The sequence below is a fragment of the Gekko japonicus genome, unplaced genomic scaffold, assembly GCF_001447785.1.
Source record: "Gekko japonicus isolate JY-2015 unplaced genomic scaffold, Gekko_japonicus_V1.1 scaffold252, whole genome shotgun sequence".
Taxonomy (NCBI): Eukaryota; Metazoa; Chordata; class Lepidosauria; order Squamata; family Gekkonidae; genus Gekko; species Gekko japonicus.
In genome coordinates this window covers 605532-617923 of record NW_015163612.1, presented here as the reverse complement: position 1 = coordinate 617923, position 12392 = coordinate 605532, and the positions used below count along the sequence as shown (strand labels likewise).

General features: G+C 45.2%; 1 protein-coding gene across 1 annotated transcript in view; it reads right to left on the bottom strand.

Moving 5' to 3' along the window:
- TRDN (triadin) overlaps positions 1–12392 on the bottom strand; it is a 191773-nt gene that overhangs the window by 499 nt on the left and 178882 nt on the right. The window contains exons 16-21 of the mRNA XM_015407343.1: positions 8556–8618; positions 8382–8444; positions 6510–6566; positions 3942–4130; positions 2945–3007; positions 2656–2718 (exon numbers count right to left, since the gene is read on the bottom strand). Coding sequence (XP_015262829.1) covers positions 2656–2718; positions 2945–3007; positions 3942–4130; positions 6510–6566; positions 8382–8444; positions 8556–8618 — 498 coding nt within the window. The remainder of the gene's footprint in view (positions 1–2655; positions 2719–2944; positions 3008–3941; positions 4131–6509; positions 6567–8381; positions 8445–8555; positions 8619–12392) is intronic.

The following is a 12392-nucleotide window of genomic DNA, read 5'->3' as shown; positions in this document are numbered from 1 at the left end:
AATGATGGTATAGTAGTGGCGGCTCCTACTCAAATGCCTGGCGGAAGAGCTCCGTCTTGCAGGCCCTGTGGAACTGTGCAAGGTCCCGCAGGGCCCGGATCTCCTCCGGGAGCTCGTTCCACCAGGTAGGAGCAGCCACCGAAAAGGCTCTGGCCCTGGTAGCAGCTAGCCTGGCCTCCTTGGGACCTGGCATAGCCAGGAGGTGTTGCGTCCCAGACCGTAGTGCTCGCGGGGGACCATATGGGGAAAGGCAGTCCCTTAGGTATGCTGGACCCCGGCCATTTAGGGCTTTAAAGGTAAGAACCAGCACTTTGAAGCGAATCCGGTACGCTATTGGCAGCCAGTGCAGCGCTTTCAGCACAGGCCAGATGTGGTCCCTTACTAGGAAGACCCATCAGCAGCCTGGCCGCAGCATTCTGCACCAGCTGCAGCTTCCGGATTTGCGACAGAGGCAGCCCCATGTAGAGAGCGTTGCAGTAGTCTAGCCTCAAGGTGACCGTCATGTGAATCACTGTGGCCAAGTCACTGAGGTCGAGGAAGGGAACCAACTGCCACACCAGCCGAAGATGGTAAAAAGCTGACTTGGCAGTGGCTGCCACCTGGGCCTCCATAGTTAGCAAGGAGTCCAGGAGCACTCCCAAACTCCTAACCTCCGGCACTGGCACCAGAGGCACCCCATTGAAGGTCGGGAGAGGGAGCCCCAACCCCAGACCACCCCGACTTAGGCCCAGGACCTCCGTCTTCACCGGGTTTAACTTCAGCCGACTCAGTCGGAGCCAACAAGCCGCGGCCTGCAACGCCCGGTGCAGATCTTCTGGACTAGAGCCTGACCAGCCACCCAACATCAGATAGAGCTGGGTGTCATCTGCGTATTGATGACACCCAAGCCCAAATCTCCGGGCAATCTGGGCAAGGGGGCGCATGTAGATGTTAAATAACATCGGGGACAGAACTGCCCCTTGAGGCACCCCACATTCAAGATGGTGTCTCCGGGACTGCTGTTCCCCTATCGCCCCCCTTTGTCCCCGACCATGGAGAAAAGAGCCAAGCCATTGAAGGGCGAGCCCCTGGATCCCAACGTCGGCAAGGCAGTGGGTCAGCAGCTGATGGTCGACCATATTGAATGTGGCTGACAGATCTAACAACAGCAGCGCTGCCACACCGCCTCAATCCAGATGCCGTCGGAGGTCGTCAGTAAGAGCGACCAGTACTGTTTCTGTCCCATGCCCCGGGCGGAAGCTGGAGTGGAAGGGATCTAGGATGGAAGCATCATCCAGAAAGCCCTGCAACTGTACCGCCTCCGCCTCCCAATGAGTTTGCCCAAATAGGGCAAATTGGACACCGGACGATAGTTAGCCAATTCGGCCAGGTCCAAAGAAGGTTTTTTCAGGAGAGGGCGGACCATCGCTTCCTTAAGTGCCTCTGGGAACTGTCCCTCCGAAAGGGACATGTTGACAGTCTCCCTGAGAGCACCTCGCAACCCCTCATGACCCGCTTTAATGAGCCAGGAGGGGCACGGATCAAGGTTGCATGTGGTTGGGCGCACCGATGCGAGCAATCTGTCAACTTCCTCCAGGCTGAGCAGGTCGAAGCACTCTAAACCGGGAACCGAAGACATGCAAGGGGCCTCGAGTTCGCTCACTGTCTCAACTGTGGCGGGGAGGTCGCGGCGGAGCGCCAAGACCTTATCTGCGAAATAGCTCACAAATGCCTCACAACCAATATCCAATTCCCTAGCATTTTGCCTGCCCTGTGGCAGAGCCGTTAATGACCGAATTGTTCTAAATAATTGGGCTGGACATGAGCTCGCAGATGCAATCCTGGTCGCATAGAAGCCTCTCTTTGCGTTCCTGACTGCCATCTCATAGGATCTAATAAATTTATTTATTTATTTATTTATTTCAATTTATAGCCCTCCCTCCCCACAAAAGCGGGCTCAGGGCGGGTCACAGACAGGCATACGCCCACACATAAAAACATTTTTAAAACCATTTAAAACATTATACAACATTATACAACATATAAACATCCTATAGGATGCTCTTGACGCAATGATCTTAGACTGGAGTAACACTGCATAGGATTGCACTGTAGATTGAGCCTGATGACAGCCATTCATGTGACTGCTGATTTAATTCCAAACATTGGTTGATTTGCCCAGCTGTCTGTGAACTGAAACTAACTACGTGACCTGCCAGCACTTAGTACACTATTATTGCAAGTAATAATTCAAGGGTTGCGTTTTTTTTTAATGGGCCATACTGGAAGTTCAGGACCTGATTTGGCAATCCATTTCATTTAAACTTGAATTAGAATTCAAGGAGGAGAATTGCAGCACAATCCTGAATTATACCCATCTAAGCCCATTGACTTCAATGTATTAAAAAGGTGTATTGTGCTGCTATAAGTTCAACATGGACAGTGACAATACATGCATGGCTCCTCCCGCAGAGTGCAGGGCATTGGACTAGATGACCTGCAAGGTCCCTTCTAATGCTATGATTCTATGTGGACCATTCTCCATGTCATCAGGTCAAATTACGTTCTCATTGTCCCTTGGCCACTTGAATCTATCCTAAGAAACGATCTGTACAGACAGAATTCACCATATAAGCTATAATCAATAAAAGTCTAGCAAATTTTCAAATAGCCTACCTTTCTTTATAATTTCAGGAATAATTTTCTTCTCATGGGTTAACTTCTTTTCTTCTTCCACTTCTAAGATAGCAATAAAAATGACAAATTGGTTTTGTATTTTAAGGAATTATAGTATGCAGCCAACATAGCAGAGGTTGTGTGTGCGCATGTGTGTGTATTAGCCAGAACAGAACAGAATAAATGATGCAAGATATATATGAAACTAAACCCTTTAAAAGAGTCAAATGGCAATCCACCATATAATTCATGTCAATGAAAATCTGGCAAATCCTATCAAATAGCTTACCTTTCTTTTTAATTCCAGGAATAATTTCCTTCTCATGGATTACCTTCTTTTTCTCTTCCACTTCTGAGACATGAATACAAATATGATAAATTGGTTTTGTATCTTATAGAATTATAGGAGGCAGCTGACTGGGCAGAGGCCCAAATCATGCAATTCTCCCCCTTCAAAATAGGGGACAAAAATCATCCAATTTGGTATCCTCTGCATATGAGGATTAGATAAAAGAAGGCATGACCACCTGTTCCTCCATGACTGGAACAGGGTAAATGACCCAGGAAATGTGTGAACTGGGTATTATGAAATATTCAAATGGCAATCAGCCACACAATTCATGTTCTTAAAACCTTCTAAATGCCATCAAATAGGCTACTTTTCCTTTTAATTTTCTTCTCATGGGTTACCTTCTTTTCCTCTTCCACTTGAAACATAAATACAAAGTCAGTCAATTTGTATCAGGAATTACAATAGTCAGTTGACTAACCCAATCACTGAAAAATTTTGCCTAAAAAAAGCAGGACAAAAATCACACACTTGACCATTAAAAGACATGGCTATCTGTAACATGTTACATTAGGAAAGGGATTGAAGGGAATATCATCACCTATTCATTTACCACCAGAACAGAATCACTTGCCTGGATCAGTTCTAAAAGGGGCCTTAGAAAATATTCAGATGAAAAATGAGTCCCTGAGGCTGTTCCATATGAAGGGCAATCCATGACTTGCACCTTATGTTACATCAGTATCCACACACTGTGATCAGCCATCATGAACATACAGTTTTGGAAGCAGAGGGGGAATGAGAAGTTCTGCAAGCTAAGCCTCTACACATAAACGGCTTCTTTATAGAGCAACCTATGTGTTTACAAATTTCAAGTGATCATCATGTGCCTATTTGGTCACTGAAATGCATCCAAAGAAGCTGTGCACACAGTGTGCATTATTCTTTATCCAAGTCCTCTAAGCAAAAGGTTTGAAAAAAACTTCAAATAGCCTACCTTTCTTTTTAATTTCAGGAATAAGTTTCTTCTCATGGATTACCTTCCTTTCTTCTTCAAGAATAAGTTTCTTTTCACGGATTACCTTCTTTTCTTCTTCAAGAATAAATTTCTTCTCATGGATGACCTTCTTTTCTTCTTCCAGAATAAGTTTCTTCTCATTGATTACCTTCTTTTCTTCTTCAGCTTCTGAGACATGAATACAAAATGGTTAGCTGGCTTTGTATCATTAGGAATTGTACTAGGCAGCCAATTGGACAGAGTACCAATCCAAGTAATTCTTCCTCTTCAAGAAGAGGGGCAGAATCTCACAATGTGGCATCCTCTGCATAGAGATATGCATTGGAATATGCAAAGTCTATTGTGCATAGATAAAGAAAATGACAAGAACATCCTTTGGGGGCAGCAGAGAGAACAACTAGTTAGCATATCGAGATTAGGGGCTTCCTATTTTTTTTAATAGTTTTCTTCCTGTCTCCTGATTGTTTCAGTTAGGGCTCTTTTCTGCTCCTGCTGAGAACTGTTTGTTACTGGCTGCCTCCTAACTGGTTAGACAGACTTCTCTTTCTCTTTTTTCTTTCTTACAAAGTTTGTTTTCTTCTTAATAAACCAACTTTATTCTTTAAACAGCTTGTGCTCCACATTACTGCACATCCACACTCTGCCAACAGTATGCACACATTGCAATGTGATAGTTATTAAAGGGAGCTTGCTCTTCCACCACTGGAACAGGACCTTTAATGTGGGAAATATATGAACTGGATATTTGTGCCTTTTGTGTGTAGCAGTTGATAAAGCATGAACATCTAATATTTACCATAGCCATTCTCAGTGTATTGAGGGATTTTTTTGGAAACAGGGTGAAATTTGGAAGCTTCATATTGTAAGAAATTTCATAGATATCACTTCCATGTAGACCAATCTCTGTGTCATCCAATTTAAAGGGAAAATCATATGCATGCGGACACATGGCCATTTGAATCCACCCTGTGGTGCTGCCTACACAACAAGCCGTCCTTTTCTTTAAAGAGAGTTTAAGCAAATCCCTGCAATGACAGTAGCAATGACAGTAGTTCAAGTAGAATGGTAATTACACCTACTTTATTACTGGTAGTTCCTTTTCTTTAAAGAGAGTTTAAGCAAATCCCTGCAATGACAGTAGTTTGAGTAGAGTGGTAATTACACCTACTTTATTAATGGTAGTTCAGACTATGTAGTTAAACTATTGTTGCTATTTAACCACTATAGTTCAGCTGCTAACATTAATAATTAGTTTTATCCACTAGGAAAACATTATTATTATTATTATTATTATTATTATTATTGTTGTTGTTGTTGTTGTTGTTGTTGTTGTTACTGCTGTTGTTGTTAACCAGTTACTAAGAAGACAACAGGTAAGCCTGCAATTACCAAGAGAGAGTTGAAAACACCTCTTTACATTCCCACAACTAGCTACTAGATGCATACTCAACATAGAACATTCCTGAGAGGGCTGGCTGTACCTTATTCTAGCAATAAAGCAAGGCTTAGGAAGACAGCAGTTGCACCACAGGTGCCAAAGGACTTGCATGATGCCGAAGGACTTGCCCTACATTCACTCCTCCCAGGACTAAAGTGTCAAGCAAAGAAGATTCGGCAATGCCATTAAAATGCTAGATTTTAACCCGTTAAAAGAAAATGAACCTTGGATTTAAGGAACTGGTTATTTAATTAATTGAAAATAAGTTGAAAATAGGGCTTCTGAGAGCCAGTGGGAGCAATAGATCCTTCACCCGTGGCATTGGTTTTCTGCCACCAGTTGGAGCGGCAGCAGGGGGGGGGGATTACAAATGGCTGTTGTGCTGATGGCATGGTGTCACTTCCAGGAAAAACATGGAACTGATATCTGTCCTCTTTAGAAACCAATGGGAACTCTGCAGTTTTGTTGTTGTTGTTGTTCAGTCACACAGTCGAGTCCAACTCTTCACAACCCCATGGACCACATCGCACCAGGCCCTCCTGTCTTCTGCGGTCCTCCAGAGTTTGCTTAATTTCATGTTTGTTGCATCGATAACACTGTCTAACCATCTCATCCTTTGCCATCCCCTTCTTCGACCTTCAATGTTTCCTAGCATAAGTGTCTTATCCAGTGAGTGCTCCCTTCGCATTTGGTGGCCATAGTATTTCAGCTTCTGCTTCACTATCTGGCCTTCTAGGGAACACTCAGGGTTGATTTCTTTTGGGATTGACTGATTTGATCTCCTTGAAGACCAAGGGATTCTCAAGAGTCTTCTCCAACACCACAATTCAAAATCATCTATTCTTCGGTGCTCGGCCTAGTTTTACCATAGAGTTTCTGATGATTCCTAGAGAGGCATGACATCACTTCCAGATATTTCACAGAAGTGACATCACACCATCACTGACAGCTAGCCCCCATGTCCCCCCAGTCACCTGCCTTGAAACCCTAGCCACTGTGGGCCACCAGAAAAAAGTTTCTGTCTGGATCTCACCCTTCTCACTTTTAAAGGTAGCAGTTAGTTGAGATAGTTAATGTCTATTAGTGGCAAATGTCATCAAATAGCCTACCTTTCTTTTTAATTTCAGAAGTAATTTTTTTCTCATGAAGTACCTTCTTTTCTTCATCTAAGGAAGAAGTAAAAGACGTGAATTGTTTTTGTACCATAAGGAATTACAGAAGGCCACTTATAATGCAGAGACCTAGTTCATGCAATTCTTCCTCTTTCTAAAGCAGCAAATAAAAATCCCAGTGTGCTTCATGTATAAAGCTGCATTGATGTAGGAATATTTAAATTAAAACCCTAAAGAATGAAGTTGAAGCAGGGCTGGCATCAGCATAACCCAAGGTAGAGCAGCTGCCAAGGCCCCTGGCTTCTAGCAGGGCCCACTGCTGTTACCTTCCTGCCCATGTACCTGTCTTGCCACCTGTCAGTGCACCTTTCCCCCTATCTACTATACTCCACCACCCACACTGTTGGTTGGATGTGCTGCCCAGCAGTGCTGGGGCAAGGTTGATCTCATGGTGTGGTGGTGGTGCTTTTGCCAGTCACAACAGTAGCTCCCCTTGTCACACACTGCCTGGCACCACTGGGGGAAAAGACTTTGCACAGCTGTAAGTGTGCAAAGTGGGAGGACTTGTGAGTAAGCAGCGAAAGGATGCACAGGCAGGTATGGGGCATACAAATTGGTGGATGGGAATAATGCTGTAAGTTGGAGGCAGGTGGTGGGCAGAGGGGGGGGCTTTGACACTTCTGCCCCCAAAACCTGACACTGGTCCAAAGGTGAAGGGAGGTAAAGCCTCACTCTCTTGCATCTCATCTAGCTGTGCTCTGCTGTTTGAATGCTCCTTGATGGACGGTAGGAAGCATGGGCTGAAAGAAACATACTGAAATGAATGAACTGAGTGCAGGGTTCATGTGTGTAGATAGACTTTAGCAACCTGTGCCATTTCTATTGAAATATATGATCTGCTAATAAGGGAGCATGCCCAACTGCCTCTTCACCCCTGAAGCAGGACCTTTGGCCAGGATAAATGGCTGAACTTGGCCTTATGAAAGACCAAATGACAATCAGTCACATGATGCTGCTGTCAATCTAACCATGTATTGTACAGTTGCCAGCCTCCAGGTGGTAGCTGGAGATTTTCCACTATTACTGCTGATCTCTAAATGGACTCTATGGCATTATGCCCCAAACCCTGCTCTTAGGCTCCAGGGGCCATAGAATAGAATGGAGTGACTCCAGAGAGAAGGGGTTTAAAGTTTAAACCCCTTCTCTCTTCACTTCCGCCCCCCAGCCCATCTTGGCATGCCAGCTGGGGAAGGGGAGGCTTTTGAAGATGCCCCCCCTTTTGCTCCCCCAGCCAGCCTGCCAAGGAGGGCTGGGGCCGGAAGTGAAGAGAGAAGGGGTTTAAACTATGGGGCCATAGAATAGAATGGAGAGCTTGTGCCGCCGCTGCGGCATGACTCTAGAGCAAAGGAGCGTGGGGGTGGGGGTGGGGGCGGGGCTTGCCGCCACCGCCATTTGTTCCCACTCCTGGGCTCCTGGAGCAGCGCTCCGGCGCTTTAGCCCCAAACAACCCCTGCTCATTAGGAATGCCATTTCACATAGGGTTGCCAATTCAAGGTTGAGAAATTCCTTGAGATATGAGGGTAGAGCCTGGGGATGGTGGAGTTGGGGAAGAGAGAGACCTCAGAGCCATATAATGCCATAGAAACCACCGTCCAAAGCAGCCATTTTCTTCGAGGAACTGATCTCTGTTGGCTGGAGATTGCTTGTAATTCTGTGATAACTCCAGCCCCCACCTGGAGGTTGGTAACCTTAATTGTAATCAAGTAAAAAGTTGCTGTTTGGCCATTTGAATCCACCCTATCAAGCTGTACACACTCTTCATACAGTTGCTGTTCATTAAATGTTTTGCAAAACCTCTCAGCAGCCTACCTTTCTTTTCAGTGGCAGGAATAATTTTCTTCTCATGGATTACCTTCTTTTCCTTTTCCACTTCTAAGACATGAATAAATAAATGATGATTTGTTTTTGTATCTCAAGAAATTACAGTAGGCAGAGTCCTTTGAAGATCAGGTTTGTCACACTTTAAAACCATAAATATCCTACCTTTCTTTTTAACTTCAGGAATAGCTTTCTTTTCTTGAATTACCTTTTTTCCCTTTTCTTCCTCTAAGGAATAAATTTGAAAGGTAATTATTTGGCACTGCATTTCTCACGCAAGAATTACAGGTCAGACTGGCAGAACATTTCTTAATGTATTGATTGTCACACTCTGGAAAACCAATAACTTAATAGGACTTAAATATAGAATACAGAAAGCCAAAGGCAACAAATGTTGACTGTGAGGTCAGCAGCTTTTACTAGAATTCTAGGAGCTCAGAGTAACTCTATAAGTGATATTAAACACCACAAGTATTAAGGTGAGTTGATGCAACTGTCCTTGTGGCCAAACATCCGTATTTATTCAACCGTAGAAATCACCCCATCCCTGAGTTTGGCCTGTTACAGCCCTAGCTATGATACACAAAAAGAATGTTTTATAAGTGAAAGCAGCCTAAGCATGTCATCTCAGGAGCTCAGAGGTGCAGTGAAGGCTGGATGAAGATGATAACTCAACATTTTGTTCAGTGAGAAGACAACATTATATCAGTGACATAAAGTTGAGGAGCTGCAGAGTTGCTTGAAGGGTAAGCCTTGTTTGCACCTATGTGTGGTAATGAAGATGGGACGGACAATTAAAAGGGTTCCAATGAACAAGGAAAGGAATTTTCTTGGAAGATACCAGTCATGTTAAAGATCCTAAAGAAAATAATTAGATAATAAATCTGGATAACTGGATAAGGAGGAAAAAGTTGTCACTTCTCCTAAAAATGGGAAGCTTTTGATCAATGAAAAAAAATGTAATGGCGACTAGATGAGTACAAACTATGAGCAGACTTTTGTCCCTGAATTTCGAAAACATTTTCCTATCTTAGTCCCACTCTCCTCATTTCATGTTGCTTGTATTGCCTTATTGCTTTGTTTCTTTCTAGCTTTTCTTTCCAGCCTTTTGTGCTACTCTGTTGCTTTACTTCTTTTTTAAAAAACTCATTTACTTCTTATATGCAGGGCTTTTGGGGGGGGAACACGGAAACTCTTGGACAAAATTCCTTTTAAAATGTTTAAAAGTTCATAAGTCTCAGTATACAGACTGAAAACTTCGTTTCCCTTTTGAGAGTTCCTGTACTTCTTTTTCAAGAGAGAGAGAGAGAGAGAGAGAGAGAGCCCTGCTTATACGTATTCTTTTCTCTCTTTGGTTTTTCCTTACTGGGATATTTTTGGAAGTTCCTCTGATGGAAGGATTACATTATGGGAGCTCTGGGGCTGGGGTGAGGGAAAAGGTCCAGAATAAGATACATGGGGTAACTTAGAGGTCTTAGCTTAGTTTTTCAAGAAGATGGGCTGCAGGTCAGTGGGAGATTAGGCTATTGCATAATTCATTGTTACGTAACCATTGTCATTGGCTTTTGTTATTTCTTTTGACTGTTCATATTTGTGTTCTTCATTTATATACTTCATCTATCTATGGTGGTGATAGTCAGTGACTCGAGAGCCTGATGTAGGTTGTTGATTATGTCAAGGTTCTGGAGACAAAAGAATCCTGTGTGTGAGGCTGGGTCATCTCTCCTTATATATAACTAGCAGTAAAGCCTGTTGTGAAAGCAATACAACAGGATCAAGAAAGAGGCTCTGGGGCAGTGCTCTGGCTTTGGGCAAACAGTGTCAATTTGCTGTGGTGACCTCAGCAGGATATAATGACAGAGTCCACTGTTTTCTCCAGAGGAACTGATCTCTGCTACCTGAAGAGCAGTTGTAATTGTGAGTGATCTGTAGCCCTCACCTGGAGATTGGCAGCAATTGTTACCCAGGACAAAGTGGCTGGTTTGGAGGGTGTAGTCTATGGCATTCTACCTGTCTGAGGTCCCACCCCTCTGCAAACCCCACCCTCTCCAGGCTCCACCCCTCAAATCCCCAGGAATTTGTCAGCATGTAGTTGGCAACCCCATCTCCTTCCCAGCTAACCATCAACCTACCATTATCTGCCCCTTTGACTTCAGCTGACTTCTGCCCTCCCTTCTGCAGAGCAGTTGTAATTCTGAGTGCTCTCCAGCCCTCACCTGGAGATTGGCAACAATGGTTTCCTATGTGGGACTGACTGGTTTGGAGGGTGGAGTCTATGGCAGTGTACCTGTCTGAGGTCCCACCCCTCCTCAAACCTCACCCTCTTCAGGCTCCATCCCTCAAATATCCAGGAATTTCCCATCTGGAGTTGGCAACCCTATCAGGACTGGCCCCAATGTGTTTTCTCCCAAAGGCCAAAGTAGGTGACAGGACCAAGCTTAGTTGCCTACCAACAGGCACTGAGGGGAATGTAGGGTTGCCAGCTCTAAGGAGGGAAATACCTGGAGGTTTGGGGGGTGGATTCTGTAGAGGGCAGCATTGGGCAGGGGTGCGGAAGGACTCAGCAGGTATAATGTCATAGGGTCTACCCTCCAAAGCATCCATTTTCTCCAGGGGAACTGATCTCTGTCATCTGGAGATCAATTGTAACAGTGGGAGATCTCCAGGTCCCACCTGGAGATTGGCAACCCTAGGGGAAAGTCAGCTGCACAGCAGGGGGTTGAAGAGAATGGTTTGATGGCTGCTGGGCCAAGATTGGCAACAATAGTTCCCCAGGAGCCCCATCGTAAATGCACCAAACAATTCCTAAAGATTTTCCAAAACACTACTCTGTTTTGGGCTCCTGGGGAACTTTGAAGTAGCACCAAAGCTATAAGATCTCTCCAGCTGTCACCTGGAGACTGGCAACAGCTTGTCTGGAGTGTGGGCAGCATGGCATTGTATCTGTCTGAGGTCCCCCTCTTCCTCCTCCTCCTCAGATTCCACCCTCAGCAGGCTTCATCCCTAAAATATCCTGGAAGTTTCCAACCTGGAGTTGGCAACCCTATGTCCTGGAGTTCGAACCGGGAGTTGGCAACCATCAGCCAACGTTTATCTGCCTGTCTGTCTTTACAACCCCCCCCCACACACACACACACAGCCTCTGCCTAGGGAGCAGCTGACATCATTCTCCTCCCCCAACTGAAAATTCCAACTGCCTTGCGGGGGGGGGGTGAGTGTGAGGTGTGGAATGGAGTGAAGTCCAATCAGCTTCCATATGCAAATGACCTTGGAACGCTGGGCGGGACTGCACAAAGCAGCCAGTCAACCCAGCCAGTGTCTTCTGAGTGGCCGTTCTTCCGGCCTAACACTAAAGGTGGGCATTTTAGAACTTTGGTCCCCACTATTCAATTATTATAAGGGAGAGATCCTCTTTTTGTGTGACTCTTTTCTGAACATTCCACATGCTCCCACAACCTTTGGCTCCCTGACCTGTCACTGTGACGGTGTGCCAATGGCTGAGTTCCGGGTGCTGGGTCTGCTCCTCTTCCCCACCCACTCCCCCTTCAGCCACTGTGTCCTGTCAGAATGGCTTTCCCTCTTGACGAAGACACTTCTCCTTCTTGCCTTCTGCGTGGGAATAACTCTTTCCTCAGTGGCTGTTGGTAGGTGTAACGAAATGGCAGTTACCTGTGTTTGTAAGATGGCTGTGGTTCTTTGTTTAAAATGTTCCCCCATCAGGTTTAATTGAGCTGTAGTTTCAGAGAGAGGCCTGCGGGAGTATCATTCACTGGGTTGAATGGGGCTTCCTCATCTGCTGGCCTACAGTTCCCAGCTGCCCCAAGGCCAAAAAGTGCAGGAAAACAGGGACTGTCCCAAGGCAGTCTTGGTCCCTGGGAGGCAGCAGAAATTCAACCACTCTACAGTTGGCTGGACTGGGGAATTAATGGAAGTTTCCCTGCTCTCTTGGGCAAGAGACAGAGGCTGAAGTACAGGTGAGCCCACAACCTCCAGAGGTAGAGG